The 20171-nt window shown below is 37.6% G+C and overlaps 10 protein-coding genes across 10 annotated transcripts; 1 reads left to right on the top strand and 9 right to left on the bottom strand.

The window, feature by feature from the left end:
• Positions 1-270: 270 nt before the first annotated feature.
• Positions 271-1709, top strand: RHIMIDRAFT_232306 (pseudouridine-5'-phosphate glycosidase; the record flags this gene model as incomplete). The annotated part of the gene is made up of 9 exons (XM_023607717.1): positions 271-430; positions 496-606; positions 662-753; positions 813-924; positions 978-1165; positions 1221-1266; positions 1317-1437; positions 1491-1576; positions 1630-1709. 9 exons carry the CDS (start codon positions 271-273, stop codon positions 1707-1709), a joined length of 996 nt encoding a protein of 331 aa, XP_023470564.1.
• Positions 1710-1752: 43 nt separating this feature from the next.
• RHIMIDRAFT_232305 (uncharacterized protein) lies at positions 1753-3459 on the bottom strand (the record flags this gene model as incomplete). Its single annotated transcript, XM_023607716.1, has 7 exons — positions 1753-1812; positions 1867-2019; positions 2086-2697; positions 2752-2894; positions 2944-3052; positions 3115-3276; positions 3328-3459. The coding sequence occupies 7 exons, from the start codon at positions 3457-3459 to the stop codon at positions 1753-1755; spliced, it is 1371 nt and encodes a 456-aa protein (XP_023470563.1).
• Positions 3460-7465: 4006 nt separating this feature from the next.
• Positions 7466-8376, bottom strand: RHIMIDRAFT_252173 (uncharacterized protein). Its single transcript, XM_023610937.1, has 2 exons — positions 8141-8376; positions 7466-8083 (listed from the first exon to the last, which is right to left on the bottom strand). Exons 1-2 carry the CDS (start codon positions 8310-8312, stop codon positions 7659-7661), a joined length of 597 nt encoding a protein of 198 aa, XP_023470562.1. The 5' UTR covers positions 8313-8376; the 3' UTR covers positions 7466-7658.
• A 208-nt stretch (positions 8377-8584) lies between these two features.
• RHIMIDRAFT_287878 (uncharacterized protein) lies at positions 8585-9347 on the bottom strand. The gene is made up of 3 exons (XM_023613515.1): positions 9252-9347; positions 8944-9192; positions 8585-8884 (listed from the first exon to the last, which is right to left on the bottom strand). Exons 1-3 carry the CDS (start codon positions 9325-9327, stop codon positions 8700-8702), a joined length of 510 nt encoding a protein of 169 aa, XP_023470561.1. The 5' UTR covers positions 9328-9347; the 3' UTR covers positions 8585-8699.
• A 542-nt stretch (positions 9348-9889) lies between these two features.
• On the bottom strand, positions 9890-12224 carry RHIMIDRAFT_252161 (RhoGAP-domain-containing protein). The gene is made up of 5 exons (XM_023610936.1): positions 11698-12224; positions 11495-11641; positions 11226-11444; positions 10621-11160; positions 9890-10554 (listed from the first exon to the last, which is right to left on the bottom strand). Exons 1-5 carry the CDS (start codon positions 11810-11812, stop codon positions 9989-9991), a joined length of 1587 nt encoding a protein of 528 aa, XP_023470560.1. The 5' UTR covers positions 11813-12224; the 3' UTR covers positions 9890-9988.
• Positions 11872-12226, bottom strand: RHIMIDRAFT_146 (uncharacterized protein). Its single transcript, XM_023605735.1, has one exon. It carries the CDS (start codon positions 12176-12178, stop codon positions 11981-11983), a length of 198 nt encoding a protein of 65 aa, XP_023470559.1. The 5' UTR covers positions 12179-12226; the 3' UTR covers positions 11872-11980.
• An 802-nt stretch (positions 12227-13028) lies between these two features.
• RHIMIDRAFT_195489 (UMP-CMP kinase) lies at positions 13029-13835 on the bottom strand (the record flags this gene model as incomplete). The annotated part of the gene is made up of 4 exons (XM_023606044.1): positions 13029-13103; positions 13157-13566; positions 13650-13721; positions 13784-13835. The coding sequence occupies 4 exons, from the start codon at positions 13833-13835 to the stop codon at positions 13029-13031; spliced, it is 609 nt and encodes a 202-aa protein (XP_023470558.1).
• A 1805-nt stretch (positions 13836-15640) lies between these two features.
• On the bottom strand, positions 15641-16725 carry RHIMIDRAFT_196576 (lipoate-protein ligase A; the record flags this gene model as incomplete). Its single annotated transcript, XM_023606139.1, has 4 exons — positions 15641-15820; positions 15876-16018; positions 16079-16349; positions 16411-16725. The coding sequence occupies 4 exons, from the start codon at positions 16723-16725 to the stop codon at positions 15641-15643; spliced, it is 909 nt and encodes a 302-aa protein (XP_023470557.1).
• A 277-nt stretch (positions 16726-17002) lies between these two features.
• RHIMIDRAFT_232296 (uncharacterized protein) lies at positions 17003-17946 on the bottom strand (the record flags this gene model as incomplete). Its single annotated transcript, XM_023607715.1, has 4 exons — positions 17003-17502; positions 17589-17671; positions 17725-17857; positions 17934-17946. 4 exons carry the CDS (start codon positions 17944-17946, stop codon positions 17003-17005), a joined length of 729 nt encoding a protein of 242 aa, XP_023470556.1.
• Positions 17947-18398: 452 nt separating this feature from the next.
• RHIMIDRAFT_188758 (galactose oxidase) lies at positions 18399-19979 on the bottom strand (the record flags this gene model as incomplete). Its single annotated transcript, XM_023605900.1, has 1 exon — positions 18399-19979. A coding segment is annotated over one exon (1581 nt), but the record flags the coding sequence as incomplete, so codon positions are not given.
• Positions 19980-20171: the final 192 nt, after the last annotated feature.

The following is a 20171-nucleotide window of genomic DNA, read 5'->3' as shown; positions in this document are numbered from 1 at the left end:
ACCTTTCCCAATGTTTGGATATGGAGGTGAGACACGAGAGGACCCTGTAGTCCAGGATGATCAAGTAGGCATGAATGAGCCACCTTCCGCTCCATCGCCTCCACCCAACACAAATGAGTATGGAGATCCCTGGCTGACGGATGAACAAGCTGGTGTGAGTAATCCAGATGATAATTCCTTTATGGATATAGTCAGCGGCTTCTTTAAAGATAATGAATAAAAATATCTCTTCCTTTTCTTTCCCTGAATTCAAATATTTATTTTTACTTGATGCTTTGGACTAAACAATACGCTTTATTTACGAGACTCGGCATTCGCAGATTCAGCGCGCTTTCTATTGCTGAAAAGTTTACAATTACGCCCGAGATTAAGGATGCTTTAAAGAGAAATGGACCAGTGGTAGCATTAGAATCAACCATCATTAGTCATGGTTAGTATTTTGCTTTAGGGCTTTTTTTTCACTTGTTAACAAAAGACCTTGCTTCATATTGAAAGGTATGCCATATCCACAAAATGTTGAAACAGCACGTTCAGTTGAAGCCATCGTTCGAGAACAAGGAGCTATTCCAGCCACCATTGCCATTCTGAATGGAAAAGTGCATATTGGTAAAAAACGTATTATTTTTTAGGGGAGATATCGAAATAACCCAGCATATAAAAGGTTTGAATGACGATCAACTTGATTATTTTGGTAAAAATGGGCCTGCAGCTATCAAAGCTTCACGACGCGATTTACCCGTGGTCCTTGCTCAGGTAGACAATTTGATATAGAAAGAAAAAGAAAAGTTGACATGTTAGGATTCTCTGTTCAGGGAAAGTCAGGAGCTACAACAGTGGCTAGCACAATGATATTGGCCAGAGCTGCAGGTATTTCTGTCTTCGTCACAGGCGGTATAGGTGGTGTTCACAGAGGCGCTTCAGAATGTAACGATTTTTTGGATGAGTTCTACATCGTTTGTTAATTTTCTTATTTATAGCCTTTGATATTAGTGCCGATTTAACAGAGCTAGGAAGAACACCCGTAGCTGTTGTTTGTGCAGGTGTAAAGAGTATTTTGGATATACCAAAAACATTGGAAGTATTGGAAACACAAGGAGTAACTGTTGCGACGATTGGTACAACGAGACAGTTTCCTGCCTTTTATACGGCAAACAGTGGATTTGATGTAGGAACAGACATAATTAGGGGGTGCTTATTTCTAAGATATTTTCATCATATAGAGTCCATATCATGTTGAAACGGCTCAAGATGCAGCAAAGATAATTTGTAAGGCTGATATGCTGACAAGGCTAGTATCTTATGACTATTTATTGTAGTGGCCAATCATGAACTTCAGATGAACAGTGGTGTTGTGTTTGCTGTTCCTATACCCAAAGAGTCAGCAGCTGATACCAAATCTATTCAAGAGGCTATAGATACAGCTATAGCTGAAGCAAGGTGAAGATGATACTCAGGGAGTTATGGCAATTTATTAAACATGTTATTACTAGAGCTGAAAATATCAAAGGCAAAGAAGAGACACCATTTTTACTGAAAAGAATAACCGAGCTTACTAAGGGTGAATCTCTTTCAGCTAGTGAGTCATTCATAAAAGAGAGAGAAAAGACATGAACTAATAATTGATAATAGATATTGCACTTGTAAAAAACAATGCAAAGATAGGAGGACAGATTGCAGTTAAATTATCTCAATTAAACCAACAAATATAATAAGGGCGTATTTATTTCCTTTTTTTTATACATATTTTTATTTCTATGGTGAGTTACTTGTATTCTCAAGCGCATGCACAAATTCTCTCCAAAGGTTTACACTCTTTTGATAATAAAAATGTTAGCAAAAAGCCAAGAGTATCATGTATTTGTTTACCTCACTATAGTGCTTTACTTTTCCATCCGTATATGACTTGAGAACTTCAAATAGCTCTACCGATTTATTACGAGTGAAAAACATGTCTTCTTTCTTAACTTGATCTGAAAATGCTGTTGATACTTTATGTGTTTCTTCTATCGCCTCTTGTAACTAACATGTTTTCGTCAGTGATGATCCTATATATATATATATATATATATATATAAAGAAACTAACCTCTCTCATTCTTTCATCCAGCCGCAATATCCTTTCACGCTTCATTTTACTTGCATCCGTGCCTCTGACTTCGTTGATCTTGTCTGTGATAAAGTTCGTAACACTGCTATCCTTTTTATCTCGTACAACTCTTTCTTTTTCCTCTAGAGTAGTTTGAAAATAGTCTGAGAGCTCTTCAAAATCCAGTTGCTTTTGATCTCTTAATTTGAGTACTCCTTTTATTGCATGGTAGTATGACATGTAATCATAGACTTCAATCTGCCATTTGCTGTCTTCTATCGTCATTTCTCGCATAGACCTTGTATATTTTTCAAGTACAGAGGCAAAGTCTGATAGTGGCTGCTCATAATCTGTTTCCATTTCTGCAAGTCCTTGCACGCTAGTCGTTAGCTCTTCATAATCATTGCAAAGGTCTTCTGTGCGTTTGTTTGATCTAAGCAGTGTTTTTTGCAACAGATCAAGGTTCTCTCCCATTCGATCACTACGCTCTTTCATTTCGACAAATCTTGGATCTGGTTTACGTATCTTGGCAAATGCATTTAAAAGGGTATCGCCAATGGTATCCATTACTGTTTCCTGACCCTCACGGAGGGCTCTTGCAGAAGCATCATTCTATGTGTTTAAATAAGCAAGAGAGTTCATCACGGCTTTTATATATATACTTACAAACTCGCTGGATTCCAAAAACATGATGAAAAATTCAGCCTTTCCCAGGATCGGATGCCTTGCAATTCTTTGTATAAATCGTTCCAAGCTAATTCTCCTTTTCTCAATAAAGTCATTGCTGAATCGATCTCCTTTAACATATTCTTTTATATAAAGTTCAGAATCTGGTCGTAATGATAAACTGATATTTACCTAATCGATGTTTATCCGGTAATGGTGGAACAAAGCAAGCAGGATAATGAATATATAGTACATTATGTAGCCATACAAAATCCTGAAACCTCCTTCGAACGCTTGCTTTCTATATATAAAAGATGAATCATGGAAATAAAAAAAAAAAAAGTATTGTATGATAATATTTACGTCAGAAACAACTAAATAAGAAATAAAAGTACTCTGTTGCTCTGTTTCTTTTCTTGGCTCGGTCACTCGAACTTTTTGATTTGATACAACTGGTTTATCATAATACAAGTTTCCATCATTTACTGACTCTATCTGTTCATCTTCTATACTATCTCCGTAATACTATAAGCTATATGTATTAGTGGCTCGTTATGCAACTTGTTTATATGTTACTTGTGGTGTTAAGACAGCTGGCTCATTGCTTGTGAATTCATTCAAAGGGTCAATAAGCGCAGCGTTGTCTGTACTAAAATCTCCTTGAAGAATATCCCACTGTGTGTTCAAGTTTTCTGCTGTAGGCGTCATTTTATATTATAAAAAATATATGAAAAGAGAAAAGGGGACTCGAAATAATTTTATGCTGTTTTGTTTTCACTTTAAATTCAGACAAAGGGAAAAATATATATGTCGGCGCAGATGTTTATTGAAATCATTTTGTTACAATCATTCTGGGACACACACTCTTAAAACTTGACAATCTTCTTTTTGGTGACTGGTTGTTTTATTTCTTGCTTCTTTTCTTTCTTTACTTCCTGTTTTGCTTTTTCTTTTTCTTCAACAAATATATGATAGTCGTCATCATCAGCTCCTTGATCTAAACTGATCAAGCCTACGGCCGTTGTACCTGCCTGTTCTTTTGTCACTGGACAGTCCTTTGCGAAGTGATCCACTTGTTGGCAAATGGAGCAGCATCCTCCATTAGGGTATAATCCTTTTTCGTTCTTTGGACATTGACCTGACAAATGTCCTTCTTCATTGCAAACAAAGCACTTGGCGTAAGGCAATTTATCTACAATACTCGATCATAAGGAAATGCTTTTTTTATATATTGACTGTCAACTTACTTCCTCTTCTTGGTTTTTTACATTCTTTTAAACCATGTTCTGTTGATCCACAGTTGTAACAGATCTTGACATGCTCTTTACTCTTTGGACAGTTTTTGACAGAGTGTCCAGGTTGTCTACAAGCAAAACATACTTCCTTTTTCTTTTTATTGTTATTATTATTGCCGTCATTATCGTCTCTTTTGCGCTTGTTTCTTGATCGATCGTTCCTTCGATTATTTTTTTGATCAGATCCTTTAGTTGTGTTGCTATCTTGCTTACGAGGCAATAAAGGTGTCACGTTAAAGCTATCATCAGACTTTACAAAAGTCTTCCTTCCCAGTTTAGTATAGCGAGTCATTTGTGTAAAGAGAAAGAGAGAAAGAGAAAATGTGAATAATGATAAAATTGCGTGGCTTGTAATTTAAGGTGAGCACTTCACACACGCAAAAATTCAGGTTTTGCATATCTACATAAAATTCGCACCATGTGTGGCGCAAGTAATTTAATTTGCACAGCAAACAGCATATTTTTCGTGCTTATCTTGTAAATGCTTCATACTGTCATTATATGAAGAAAGAAAAGTATAAAAAAAACGACAACAAAATACGTTATATGTCATACTCAATTCTCATTGGACATGGTTAATTTATGCAATATTTTCGACTCTGATAAATGTATTTTCTGTTTTTCTACGGTGGAAGACATACCTCGTTTCATTCTCAACTGTCCTAACAAGCAATTAATCTGGAAAACAGTTTAGGGTACACCACTTGATTCACTTTTTCTGTCCCAGCTCTATCTCGAGCGCTTTTCAAAAAACAGTGTGATCCTTCCTGTGCCCTTTATCTTAGACCAGGACCATGCTTTTGTTTGGCGACACCATTGGTCCATGATCTTTGATAGTCAACCTTTTCGCTCTTTTGGCAATACTTTGTGATACTCAGTACCGTGTTCAACTATCTATTAAAAAAGTGCTGTTTATTTCAGGTGTCTCTCCGCCACATGCTGTTCTTTAAGCCTTTTTGCTGCGAAAGCTGCCAACTACTCACATAACCATACATATAGTAACATAAACCACTAAGCTCTAGAAACACAAAAACCAACAAAAACATTGCAGTGAGTATTTTATAGTTCTTAACAAACCTCGAGTTACCTTTGATAGAAAAAAGAGAGTTTTATTGCTACTGTAGTGCCTTGCTCTTTTTTTTTTTGTTACTTATTCATATTGCATCTTCAATTATAAGAACCTTCATATGCAGGCAAAAATAAACATTTTCTTAAAAGTATTGTACTATAATCTGTTGACTAACGCGTAATTTTGCATTAGTACATGAACAACAATACCGCTACCGCATTTACTAACAACTGCTCATCTTGTCAGGCACTTTTACCAATTGACTCAGCATATGGCACTTACCAGTCATGCAGAGAACAATTTGCGGCTTCACGACGTAGACGTCAAACCCAACGGGATGAAGAAAACGAAATCTTTACCAGGCCAGAGCAGACCCTGCCATCTTTTATGGTAAAAGGCTTTTTCAGCAGTTCCTGGTGGACGTGTGGGTTATTTGCGATCAAAATAAACTTGAATATTATTCTACCAAGTAGCTTCCATGGTGGCTCACGCTTCATGGCCCAATTATATCACGATTTTATGGCCACCGTTCGTCATTTTGAGAAACCATCTTGATCCCAGTCTGGCTTTGACCGACTTCAATAGAATGTATGGTCAATATCTGCTCCGTGTCCGCTTAGCGGACAGTCCCGGTGCCCCGATTGAAACCATTCCAAGATCCACTCTTCCATCTCAAGAAGGTGATATGCCATTTATGCTCACTAGGGAACAATTTCCTGTAAAACTATGCTTTCCTATGATAATTAACAAGTCCCAAGGCCAATCATTGAAATGTGTAGGTATCGGCCTAAGAAGACCACCATTTATGCATGGTCAATTATTTGTCACATTGTCAAGGGTGATTTTTCTCTCTGGCGTATCAGCCCTTTTGCCAGAAAGTACAGATATAACCAGCAATGTTGTTTATTCAGAGCTTTTGCTGAATTAATATCTGTATTATGTCCAACTATACTTTTGTCACTTTCTTTTAACTATGTTGTAACACAGTTCAAAAGCAATATGAATAAGGTTAAGACATTAAAATCCTAACTTTATTTATATAAACTTTAATTACCAAAGCTTTAGTCACTTTTTAACAAGTATAAAAGAGCAATGCTTTTGCTAAAAACTCAAATCATTCAATAAATCACTTACGATTTGAATCACAGCCTTTTTTATTTTTATCTTTTATATTTAAATAATCCAATCAAGTGGATTCAGGAACCTTTTTACTTTGTGCAACTCAGCCTTAACTACTTTACACGATCTGGTGGTCACACATCGAACCTTTATTATAACTTTAAATACTTTTGCTACGAACATCAAGTGTTACAAAGACTACGAGCGCACAACCTTCTATTTTTTAACCTTTTACAACACACTCAAACCCAAAGACTATAAAATTACATTGTCAACCATTAAATAAAATTATACATCCATAAATGCGATAACCTTTCTACATCTCATTCAACATTTGCTCTTACTTATCACAAAGAACGAATCCCCTTAAGCCTTGCGACAGCACGACGATGCCCAAAAACAAGCGTTGCGAGTTGGAAGCGGTTAGTTTATTTATACTCTAATTAAAACATAAATACAATATTGTCTATCAATTGGAAGTCGGCATCAGCCTCTTCTTGACAAGTTTCATGTACATAAGATGATTCAAATTTTGTTTGCTGATTGAATTTATTGTGCTCTGTATTATGAATATATTGTACTATTAGCGTATATTGACAGTGACAATCATTACTTGCAACATGTTTACCCAGCTTTCTTTTTAACTGAATCACTCCTTCTCTCATCTGCACAAAGTATTTAAGTTTGATCTTTTCAATTTCTCGAAGAGATTAAAAAAAGAGTCTAAAAAAAGAAAGAAAGGGAGCGAGAGAATAATAAATAGCAATGTTGCCGAAAAGACGACAGAGAATATGATTATCTTCTTTGTAACGTTTCTGGAGACCGTGTCCACAACCGTAACGCCCCCTGACGTGCTGATCTCCTGGCTTGTAATAATAGTCCTCGAAGAGTTCCCTGATGCCGGCTCGGTAGCTCGTTTCTTGTTCGTTTGCTAGCCTTGAAAAAACGTTATGTCAATATGTGGTCGGCCGAGCTGAACTCGTGAGAATGGACGACTCAGTCAACTAAGGTGATCGCAAAACGGACCATTTCAGGTGCTGCAACGACAGTGAGGTTAGGGGCACAAAGTATTCCATTACCAACGGCGAATGGTACTGGAGAATCGTTCTTCCATGGCGAATACATCTTCAACTTGTTGTCCGTGCTATTCGGCAAACGCATCCATCCTTCAACCGACATTCCGCTCTTGTGCAGTTCGTTTGATAACCCACTGTGTGGCAAGATACTAGGGCCATTATGTAAACTTGTGCACTAAAATAAGCAGTAAGAAGCCATATACTGCTCCTATATTCTCGAGCCAAAAGAGAATATGTCAATTTTGTGGGGTGGCAATGAAAAACAAATAAGAATATAAAACTTTATGGTTTATTACGATTAAAATAACTCATTAAGAAAAAAAGTTGAACGACATTAAGATTTTGTTTTTACAAGAGGAAAGCAACACCTGCTACAGCCATTAAAGCTATCAGTACTTTAGAGGCCACAATGGAAGAAGCAGCGCCTTGAGCAAAGATAGAACCAGAAGATTGAGGACGCCCAGGTATGGAGATACTTGTTGCTTTGGTGCCAACAGATGTAGAACTTGCTGCTGGGCGAATTTCGATAGGAATAGACAATTTGGTGTTGGTTGATTTGTCAAAGAAGACAACATGGTAGTTGCCTGGTTTGACTGTCTGAGGGATATTGAAATTGATCGAATGCTCATAGTAGGTCAAGTTACCCTCACGTTTAATGAATGCATCCGTTTTTGAGACATCAGCGGAAACTGCAATAGGCAGCGTCGTTGTGTTTGTTCCCTGTGGTGATACTCCTTGAGGAGCAGCTTCTAAATCAATTTCAAGGTTGAGTGCTACAAAAAGATAAATTAGTATGATCTCCTCCTTTTGAAAGATATGATTAATATTACCTGAAGTATCAACATCTGAAAACAGACGATAAGTACAAGGAAGGATTTGACCGACAACATAAGGACCATTTGTAACCGGACTTGTAACATTATAATTTCTTGTTGGTGCAGTCAATTGAGCAGTGGCTACAACTGCAGCATAGGCGAAGGAAGCAAGATAAATAAACTTCATTTATTAGATGATTGTGGATTAACAAGTATATGAATAGATGAAAAGAAAAAGAAAAAGAAGAAATATGTTATAAAGTCAATAGAAATACTTGTTTGAAAAAAAAAAAAAAAGGAGAAAAGGGGGATGCAAAAAGACATAGGAGTCGTCGTTGTCTTGTTCTTGAAAAAAGGGGTGTAAAGTAAATCAGGCCTTGTCGAAAGGTGCAATAGAGCTAAATGTAAAGATCTGCGCTTATGTGTAGACATTTTTTATATGCATTTTATTTGTTGATCCTTGGTTTCAAAATTAAAAAAAAGGCTGCTTTGAATTTGATATAAATATAAATAAAAATGGGACTTCTTTATTATTTATAGTAGAAATAGTTTGAAAGAATACATGGCGTGTGTTTTAGATCAATGCAAAAAGGAAACTGATAAGGCCAATCATAACAAGGGGGGCTTGGATATGAGTGGATGAACTGACAGTGCTGGGGCCAGCATAGGGTCTGGCAGGAGAAGAAGAAGAAGCAGGTGCAGCGGAAGATAAAGATGAGACAGGTGCAGCTGCAGATGATACAGATGGAGCAACAGATGCTTCAGTACATAATATAATTAGACATGCACTGCAGATAATTTTATAATGTACTGCTTACCACTAGAAGCCAAAGAAGAAGCAGCGCTGATGAAGGATGATGCAGAGCTAATACCAGATGAAGCGGCTGAGATACCTGAGGCTAAACTGCTTGGTGAAGAAACAGAGGCACTAGCAGGAGCTGAAATAGAAGCAGCTGAGGTCGGTGTGGCGCTGGCTGCATCAGTCGTAGCTGAGGCACCGGAGACAGCCAAATCAATAGACGTGCTGCCAGCAGGTTCGGCAGTTGCACTGATAGAAGAAGATTCATCTATTGATAATAGCCATGGTTCATTAAATGTCTATATGTTATATATCACTTTTACATACGGTTTTGCGCGAATGCGACATCACGGGTCATGATGGTTAAAAGGACAAGGACTAATGCAAAAGTTTGGGATTTCATTTTCTTTATGTTGATAAAAGTAAAGGAGAAAAGAAAAAAGAAGAAATAAATTGAGTTAACCCTTTTTATATAAGTAAGAAGGAAAAAGGTTGGTATTACTGCTTTTTCTTTTTTCAGGCACCAACAAAAGAAAGACTAACAAGAGATGTATCATCTAATGTATTTGATGCAGATTTCTTTTACTTTAGACTAAAATAAATAACTTCTACTTGCCATCATGCACTCCTTTATTTTATGGCCTGTCCTTTTCTTTTTCAAAGAAACCATTTTAAGAGATTATAGAGAGATCAACTTTCTATTTGAATGACAACTGAAAATCTGGACTTTCTTTCAAGGTCTAGTCTGTCCTATTTAAAGAAAAGTTGCCAATCTCCCCCCTTCTTCTTAGTTTTTTGCCATTCAGATCACCCCCTCTCTCCTTTTTTTTTTATCTGATACAATTCGAATTAAAGTGTATAAAGAAAAGAGAAAAAGAAAAAAAAGGGAGGTAGAAGCCGAGCTAATATTAAAGGAGCATTTAAAGAAGAAACGGTGATCGACGTTCTAAAATAGTAAATAGAGCAGATGTACATCTCCTCTTTCTATATAGCTCCCCTTGAACACAGGAGACATATATATAAATATAGCATATAACTTTATTAAGAATAGAATATATTTTGGATCAAGTTTCCTTGGAGAATGTTTTGATTTTCCATACTTCTTTGTCATTGGATACTTGTTTCTCATTAACAAAAGGATTATGTACATCTCTTGCTTTTTGCTCCTCAGATTGCAGTTTTTTAGCTAGTTCCGCATCTTTTTTAATTTGATCATACTGAGACAAGTACATTTCTAACGTGGCAGGATCAAACCCCATGTCACTTTCTTCCATCTCATCCTCCTCTTCTTCACTAGACTGCTCTTCTTCCTCATTAAATCGACTAGACTGACTCATGGTTGAACAACATTCATCTTCCTTTTCTGTCTTCCAAGATCGCGTCAACAGATCTCGCCACTCGGACATAAGGGTTTGGTCCTGACGCATGGCTTCTTCAGAAGCTGGATCGTCTAGACTTATACTTCCGAACAAGCCGATGATAAGTAAAGTATAATAAGAGGCCAGCCCGGCAAAGAAAATAAGGGGCTCAGTTAATTTGTGAAGTGTCAAGGCAAGATATGCTTCATAACTAGCAACCCCTGCTAGAAGGAACGCAGCCGGTCCACAAACGAGTAAACCTGCCATTCTAGCTTTACAGGAAACAAACAAGATAAGCTTTATGTAATATTAGCTTTATATATGTATATATATCTTACCTATCCATGGGCCAACAGTATCTTTGAGTTTTTGTGTAAGAGGCTGATTGATTTCTCTTGACGTTGTCGTCGCTTGCTTGCCATCGATCCCTGTAGGAGAGCTTACCAAGGCCATTGGACTTTCTTCTGAAGATTTGCTATGGACTGAACCATTGACCACACGCAAGGGAAAAGGAGGTGTGGGCTGATGCATAGATGGTACTAGCCAGGGAACTTCTTCGCTAGATGCTGTCGACATCCTTTTCTTTTTATCTAATAGCTGAATAGTGAACAAGGACTGGAATTCAATCAGAAATTCAATGACGCACTGAGATATCTTGTATTGTATGGGCGTGTTGTAATCAGGGTGCCTCAGGATACCTGGACAGAATACAGCAGCTAGATTAGAAGTGGTCATCTTGGTCTGTGAAGCATTAGCGGCGAATAGACTCAGGGTATCCAATAAGTAAAGTAAGAGATGTCGATGGGGCGAAGGCAAGTCTTGAATTAAGGCTTGAAAAGCATCAATTCTTTCTTCTGTAGTATGATACACATTATTATCTACAAAACAAAGTATGTATGTGAATACATCTTTTCTATAAATAAACTTTCTTTAGCTTCTTTACTCATGACATCACGGAAGGCGAGATAGTATTCGGTAGGAATTACTGGTTCAGGCAATTTGTTCAAGTAACGTGTTAACAAGTTTGCTGCATCATGCACAGTGTAGCCATCCCAATTAAAGTCTAACCCATAATGACTAGCACCTTGATCAAATTGAAATTCTAATGCGTTCACTCGCTTCATATTTCCTGATACACGAAATATGCCTTCAGTCTCCAATCCTGAGTTTGATGTGAGTATATGTAAATAGATAAATATTTTTTTTTTTTACCATTCTTTTTCAAAAAGGATCCGCATTTTGCAACAACAATAGGTATTGATCCTGCTTTAGAATGTTTTACACCATCCTCATCGATATATCCAACTGTTGTCTTGGCATATTCAATAGAGACATTTAATGGGACACCAAAGACACCCTCTGTAAAGAAGAATACATGTCAAACTTTGTCTTGTAATTCTTTGATTCTTTCAAACCTTTCACTTGTGGTTCAATTCTTCGCTGATTGTTTGGAAGAGTCATCCGTTTTAACCATCCTTTGAAGGATCGACGTCTTTGTGGACGATTAGGATTACTATTAGTACGATGCATTGAGATAGCAAATGATTTAATTAAAAAAAAAAAAGACGTAAATCCTTTATATAATAGATCAACCAATGCCCATTACGTCAATTGTCCTGACCTTTGGCAGCACAAAAATAAACTTTTTTTTTTTAAACAACACACAGAGACTTTGCTTTTTATGTTCAATGAGCAACTTTATTTATCAAAAATACGTAATGAATTAGAAAGCAGCCCTAAAGAATAAAGAGTAAATAACCAAGAAATAAAGATAATGTAAAAAAAGAAAAGCTGCTTTTTTGTTGTTTCTTCAGTTAGCAAATCAGAAGTGTATAAGCATTCATCGCAAATCTCCATATTAAAAGCTTCATCTTTTGACAAAGCAGCTTTTCCCATTACATAATATTGTTCTGTATATTTACCTTCTTTATCCTAGAGGCAAGAAAAAAAGAAAGAAAGAGAAAAAGAAATGTGGCTTTATAAGCTAGGAACCAAAAAATTTTAGAGCAATATTCATTAATAAGCCGTCACGAAGAAGATCTCAAGGTCCTTTAATCATACTGAACAAAGCTTCCAGGTAAAAAAGAAATTGTATCATGTCTGATTCTATTGTTGTCTATTAAGGCTAGTGGGTTGTATCATGAGCTTAGTTGGCTACGCTTTTTCAATAAAAGATATAGTAAAATTACCTTTATCACCAAGTCTTTTTCCAAGTAGATGCCTCTGAGAACTATCAACAGAGAGCTCAGAAGTTGCATCAAAATCAAATATGGACTCTTCGTTCTACAACTAACAGATTATATAGAAGCATGTTTGTGAATATGTAATATATATATAACGACAAGTACCCATAATATTTAACCTGTCACTTCAGTAATCATCAGCCGTGGTTCATTTGCTGAGTTTTGACTTATTTGACTAGATTACATCGAGATATTCAGGCATACTGAATAAATAGGAACATACCATTGAAGAGCTCATATTTGTATGCATTTATTTTGAAAAATGCAAACCAAGGCGAGGCGCTCGGAAGGAGTGCTACAACAAGGAATTAAAAAAAAACATAGGAAGACTATTCGAAGGAATAACAAATATACGGAAGCTTCAATAAATAAAATGTAAATGATTCTCTCTTTTTGCTGGAAATATTTTGATAATTATCCCGTTTGTGTATTTGAGTAGTCTTTATTTTAATGTATCTCTAACCACTTTATTTTTACGCTAAATATACGTAAACACGAAGCAATTATTGTAATAACAGGGCATCAAACACCTTCTTGACATCGTCATAAACCTCATCGATCGATTTCTCGGCATTAATCTAACATGTTCCCCTTAGCAACACTTTCAGCTAATTACAGATCCCAATCTTACCTCACGAACTTTGTTTCTCGTTTCGAATGCCTCGATCACAGGATAACTTGTATCTTTGAATGTTTGGAACCTTTTCTTGATTGATTCAATATTATCATCGATACGTCCCGAGCTTTCGCCTCGTTTCAATAAACGTTGCAAGAGAGTCTCCTCGGAACAGCTAAAGTATAACACAAACTTGGATTCTACTACTGTTTCTTCAAACTTTTCTGCTTGATCCATCTTGCGAGGAAACCCATCAATCAAGAACCGCGTTTTATTTTCAGTTTCAATTGCCTCTCTCATTGCATTTTCCAAAAGAGCAATTGTTACTTCCATAGGCACGATTAATCCATCACGTATATAGTTTTGAATGAGTTCACCGTATTTAGATCCCTTTCGCTTTTGTTCCTCACGCAAAAGGTCACCAGCTTATGTAATGTGAAAGATCACATTTAGCTCAAAGTTTTTTCTTTTTTCTTCTTCTTTTTTTCTCTCTATTTATATTAATTACCTGAAAGATGAACAAAATTGTAATCTCTCTTGATACGATCACACTGAGTGCCTTTGCCAGCCCCAGGTCCGCCTATCAGTGAAAAAAAAAAGGGTAAGTTGGCTTGTTTCAAGCGTTCTAAAGCGTATCGTTACCGAGAACAAAGATAACTGTAACTTCTGAAGGATCAAAGGCTGTTTTAGTCATTGCTTTTTTTACTTATCGAAAGAAAAAGAAAAAAGATAGAAAAGCAATTAAAACCTCTTCTCTTTTGGTCACTCTTGGCTACCAACTAGACGGAGATCGAATTATGTAAAGCTACACATGCATATGTGACAATCTGATGAGGGGAACTACAACACACAGTTGCATATGAAAAAAAAAAGAGAGACTTGCTCTCATCAAATAACGCGTCATGAACTGGAGAATAATACGTATTGGGTAGCTTATATTACATAAAGTCCATAGGAATAAAATATAAAAATAAGATAAGAATACAAATAGACATAGGATAAAAATAGATTAATTTTACAACTGGCTGCTAATGATAATAAGGGATACCACCTGGCGCGGGATGTTGTAACAGATAACCGTGACGAGGTGCGCTATTATGTATAACGAGATTAGCTTTAAGCATGATTTTCTCTCTCTCTTTTTTAATTACATTCTATAGTACGGTGTATTGAGTACTACATAGTTTCCATTGTATGGCTCATGATAGGCTTGCTGGATAGGCACCCATTGTCCATTAGGGTATCGAATATAAGGTACAAGTACACGTTGTCCATTGATAGATGTGTAGACATACTTTATTTCGCTACTTAAATGTGAACCCATGCTTTGAATACAGAGTGTTGATCGTCGAGAAAATGATGGACATATTTATACCATTTGTCAAGTGTAATATGATCACTTGTATTAAGCTAACTTTATGACAAGTGATGTCAAATAATAACAGGTATTATTAGATCATGTGATTGATAAAATGATTTAACCACTAAATGACATTCAGGGTCCTGATTCAGTTTTGGAGGAGGGGGATTTGGGCGCCAAAGTTGTGCGCTTTGCTGTGCATGTGATAATTCATACATTGAATGAATTATACAGTTGGTATAGTGCGTTAAAAGGGAATGCTTGTACCTTTCGTGGTTTAATAAAGATTGTCTTGACTATAAGATAGATATTACTTAATTTTTCGTACAAAAAGAAGGATTGACTTTATTAAGCTAACAACTTTATAGATTAACCTTGTGTCACTAAGGGTCACCAACCTTTCACAGAATTTTTGTTCCTTTATAACATCTGCTTATGCAAGAGAATGCAGTAGGAGGGGAGAAGATGACGGTAGGGCAGTTTTCAGACCTGACTCTTCAGGTTCATCTCTCCACAGATGAGGTTTTGTCGATTAATGAAAATAGCCGGCGGGCTATTGAATAGTTTGTCAAGAGTTTCAGGTAGATCCTAACTGAAGTGAAAAAGAGATTTTCCTGTACGGTGCATGCTATCAAAGCCTGTAAATGCTTGATTTTATTATTGTCATTATTCATAAAAAAAAAAGTCTAACAATACCAAATATAACGGTTCTTGATAGATCAAGAGTCAAAGTGTGGTTGCTACAACCATTTACTTTTCGTGTCCAATATTGCAATGATGCTAAAATGAAGTTCAAATAGGGAGCAAATTAAAAATAATTTATTATTTATTACAGTCTATTTCGAAGCCATTGACAAATATCAATAACCACTTGCTCATTGTCTGAATGAATTAAACCTGGTACTTCCTTGTTGATCTTTTCAATAGCTTCATCCAATACACGTTCAGAATAAGCCAAGCCTAACATACGAAATAAATATTTAAGCTGCATAATGACATGGCTTACCTTCGAGTGCAACAGAGATCGCAGCTGAGATCGTAGGTCCATACATTGATCGTGAATCTGTAGTGATGCTTGCACTCATAATCTTTCCGTGCCTTACTAGAAAATGCGCCTTCTGCATACAATCAATATTTAGTCAGCCGAAATGAAATAGACTATGTCTATGTGATCTTACCACATGACCCCACTCAAAATCTGTCTCGACCGAGTTTGTAAATTCTGGAGTTTGGCCATAAATCCAGTCCCATGTTGTCAGCTCGTTTCTCGTTTCGATTACTTTCTTTGGAAGCACGCTGTTCTTATCGAACACGATAGGCTAGTTATTATGTCAGCTGTGCATATCTCTTTTTTTTTATATTCATTAGACTTACTTCAACCGGTTCACCATCATTATACGCCTTCACAAACTCAGATAGCACTGATTCACAAAACTGCTGATGGTCAACTGTATAAGAATAGTCTCTCAAATTAGTAACAGGCGATGGCACAGAAGCTACACCTTTCGACACGATGCCTTTCTAAACAGAAAAAAAGTATTAGCCCTCTTTCGTTGTGCATATTCATTCGCACACACAAACATTAGACATTCTTTTTTTGGATAAACAATTCTTGAGAGTCTCCGTGTCAGCATCAATGAGCATTGTACCATGATGATAAGCTCTTGATGTAGTGATCTTGAATGCACTTCCAGATACCTTCTTATTATCTACCACAATATCATGTCTTTCATTGACACTTGCCGCAATATCCAACTGATTCAAAGATCTTGCAACAAGCTCAGCATTCGCTCTTCTAGAAAACGCTTCACGTGGCATAAATATAGTATAAATTGAGTTGCCCATATCCTAAAGGAACAACACATTCTCGTTTAGAAGAAACCCGTACAATTTGTTTTCTCTTTCTTACGTGATAAACAGCACCACCACCCGATCGTCTTCTGACAAGTGGAATGTGTTGACTTTGCATAAACCGCAGATTACATTCTTGAAACGGGTTCTGATTTCTACCAATGACAACACAAGGTCTATTCCTCCATAAGTAAAGAATGAATCGATCAGCTGGAGTTTCTCTTAGTAGCCATTCCTCTATGGCTAAATTCCAGTAGACATCATTGATGGTTGAAATGTAGCAGTCAACTTTGCTCTGCTGTGCACGCACAGTAGATACGTGCCTGACGCCATGTCTACTTGAGACAGTAAAGCATCGCTGCAAAAATAGCATATAGAAAAAGAAATATAGATTGTGGTGGGAAAATGGGTGGCTTTTATTTTATATTTCTATGTTTCCTGTTTCTATTTGTTTTCTATTTTTCAGCACGTCCTTAAACACACGGAATCGATGGTTTAGACTTGGATGTGAATGAATTTTGTAATTTGTTCCTAGGCAACCAGTTTTGGAGGGTATACTGTAAAACACGCGAGCGACTCTAGAATGCACTAGGGCCATAGAACACCTATTATCATGTTATTTCCCGCTTAAAAAAATATAGTAAAAAATCCTACATGGCACATGGTTCATGAGTAACATAGACATCGTATCCTGTGCAAAGATATGACGCCTTTTCCTGTTCAAGCATTTCTCTTGCCCCTCGCTTTTTAGTCGATCGCTCAGCTTGTGCGACCTGATCGATAGCGTTCATGACAGCATGATGCAGGGGATGCTCTGATCTCGAGTCGCTTTTTTGCGCCAACACACTGTTCGTCGATGGGTTAACGATTCGGCAGGTGATGGTGTCTGTTGCAAGAATCGAATCCATGTGCGCATGAATCGTCTCAATGTCATCCTCGGTAAATTTGGGGTCCAGCCGTGTGTCCTCTCGATAGGACAATGGCCAAAGATCTTTCCATGCCTCGTACTGCTTTCTATTCAATGGAGCATGCTTACACACAGACGCGACTGTGATCTCTGCTTGACCAAACCCATTTTGCTCGAGAAGTTGTATTAGCTCCTCTTTTGATATCTTGTCTCTTAAGCAAAGGATAACTTCTAACTTTATATCTATACTCGTATAGTGGTTTGTTTTTGAAAAGAGTCAGTCACAGAAAGTGAAAGCAAGCTTGTCTCAAAGAGAATAAAAAAAAAACCTGCTGTCTTTTCATGAGTGGGTCGTCTGATTCGTTTACAATGCTCTAAATGCTCTAATGCTGGTAAATGCTTTTGTACAAATCTATTGAAAGCTGATGAGCAAAAAAACAAAAACCAAAAGGAAACAAGACATACTTTAATAGTGGATTTGTTTGCTTACAATCTATCTTGGCAATATACACATCGATCGTCTCTAACTCACGCTCATACTCGTCTGGCAAAACTTCCACAAATGGCCACTGATCTCTAGGAACTGTAGAAACTGAAGCTGCAAAAAAAAAGGAGCAGAGAGAAAGTGAGCAATGGGAATAAACAAGGAAAAGAAGAGAGTCTCAAACTTTTACTGTTGGTAGACATTGTGTGCAAAAGAAAAAGAAAAAGACATTTCCTCGTGGCTTTTAAATATATTTTTATTAAATGATTGGCTCCAGGCCTATTATTAAAAAAATTGCAGGTATATCAACTTTTTTTTATAGTACATTAAATAAACCATACTCTGGTATTTTCTTTTTAGGGATAGGTGATGTGCCTACAGGTGCTGATTTTGACGGTGAAGAATACAAATATCTTGGTTCAGTAGGAGTAGGTGGTGGCTGTGCAAGGCGACGGAGGTTTGTAAACGAGTAAGAAGAGGGAGGAGGAGATCCAGGATAAGAATATTCATCACCAGAAGAGTAATATGAGGCACCACTGCTACCGTGGACGGTGATCGCAGGAGATGGTGGAACGCTGGGGGTCCATTCTTCCATGGGAGTCTGAGGCAGAGGTGGTGGCAGATGTTGTTGATGTTCCTTTTGCTGCTGCAATAAGCGTTTAGTGTTGAGCAAAACTCGAAGAGCTCTGATCTGCAGAGCGTTTTGGAAGGTAAGAGTGGCTGTTTCATAAACTAAGCTAGCAGTAGAGATCGTAAGGAGTTGATGCAGGGCAAATGTTGTCAACTGCCTCAATCGGTCCATATGGTACATATCGGCAAGCACCAGGAGACGAGCAAGGATTTGAGGTTGGTGCTGCTGTGCAGTCATGACGTGATCTGTATAAAGGTATTGCAAGAAGGCAACAGTAACTGCGTGTGTTTCAGGGAAATACAAGATTTTCTTTTCTTGATTTTGATCTTCCTGCAGCAATTGAGCAAAATCGGGCCAGCGTTCTGCTAGAATGGTCGAATTGGCAGCGACCGATTGCTGATCGGAAGTCCAAATGGTAATATCAGATATAGTTGGTTCATCAATCATGGCGAGACCCAGTTCTTGAGCAAGTGGTGAGCAAGTAGCTCTGGGTAGTTCAAAGATGCCAAATGCTTCAAGGTCAACTATACCAATGTGATCAAAGTTGATTCGTCGATAACTATAGTCCTCCTTGAGATCTCTTTGGCTATGACCCAGTACATAGTATTTCTGTCCAGAGAGCAGACCTCGATTCCAGGAGCCCTGTGTCATCATCTTGCCTGTATCGATATGTGTCCAAGAAAGATTGGTAAGATTGAGCGCCCAGATATGATAGCCGCGTTGCGTAGGTGTAAGAAGTGTGCCAGACACAAGAAAGTATTGTCCAACCAATTGGCCGGTAGGGAAGCGGAGACCTGGTGGAAGCAGAGAACCTGTCATTTCATGCGGATGAAGTTCGGCTGTGTGCGGTGATTTAAGTGGCCAGAAGCTGTGGAGATCGCGAGTAAGATCATTAAAGTTGTAGTTGGCATAGATGCATACGGGTGGTTTATCGTCATTACTTCGATCCCAGAAGGGCGTGGACAATTTACCATAATAAGAGGAAATGTTTTCGGAAGAGGGACAAAAGGCCACTGCACGGTAAGCATCATATGAACCCTGGATGGGGCCACCATGAATCCAAGACGAGTCTTTGAGATCAAAAACATTGGTTTCGTATACATGCTGATTATTCGCGTCCTGTCCTCCAAAGATCACAAACTTGTCATCATTCCAGATGGTAGCCAAGTGAGCATAGCGGGCTTGTGGAGTAAAGATACTAGGTGAAGAATGAATGTCGATCCAGGACATGGTCTCGACATCAAACATGGCGATATCGTCCATTGCGTATAGCTTTTCGTCATTAGGTGCCTGTTTGCGTCGATTGGTAGGGGACACATTAGACATGCCTCCAAAGACAACGATGTATCTATTCTTATAAGCAGTAGCTGAGTGGAAGTAGCGCGGTGATGGAGGTAGAGCTGAATCGGGAGGCGCGATATGTCGCATCCAGACAAGAGTGGGCAAATTGAGGATATACAGATGGTTTGTCATTTGTCGTGAACTAGCGACTCGCCCGCCAAAAACATAGAGATCATTACCGATAACAGTAGTAGATGCACCTACAAGAGCAGGTGGAATATCTCCCTTTGTAGATTTGGTTTCTGTTGTTAGATCTGAAATTGACTGTTTTAGCTGTCCATTATTTGTCAAGGCAACCATGTTTAGTTAGAAAGAAAAAAAAAAAAAAAGGGAATGGTTTGGAAACCATGGAAATCACCAAAGAAAAACCCTTGATCGTTACACAGAAATATGGTCAGTAACTTTAAAAGGAAGGTGCAGAACGGATCTATTCAAAAAAGTAACTTCTGTGCCTGA

This window comes from Rhizopus microsporus (assembly GCF_002708625.1).
Source record: "Rhizopus microsporus ATCC 52813 unplaced genomic scaffold scaffold_1, whole genome shotgun sequence".
Classification (NCBI taxonomy): Eukaryota; Fungi; Mucoromycota; class Mucoromycetes; order Mucorales; family Rhizopodaceae; genus Rhizopus; species Rhizopus microsporus.
This window is presented reverse-complemented; position numbering and strand designations above follow the sequence as displayed.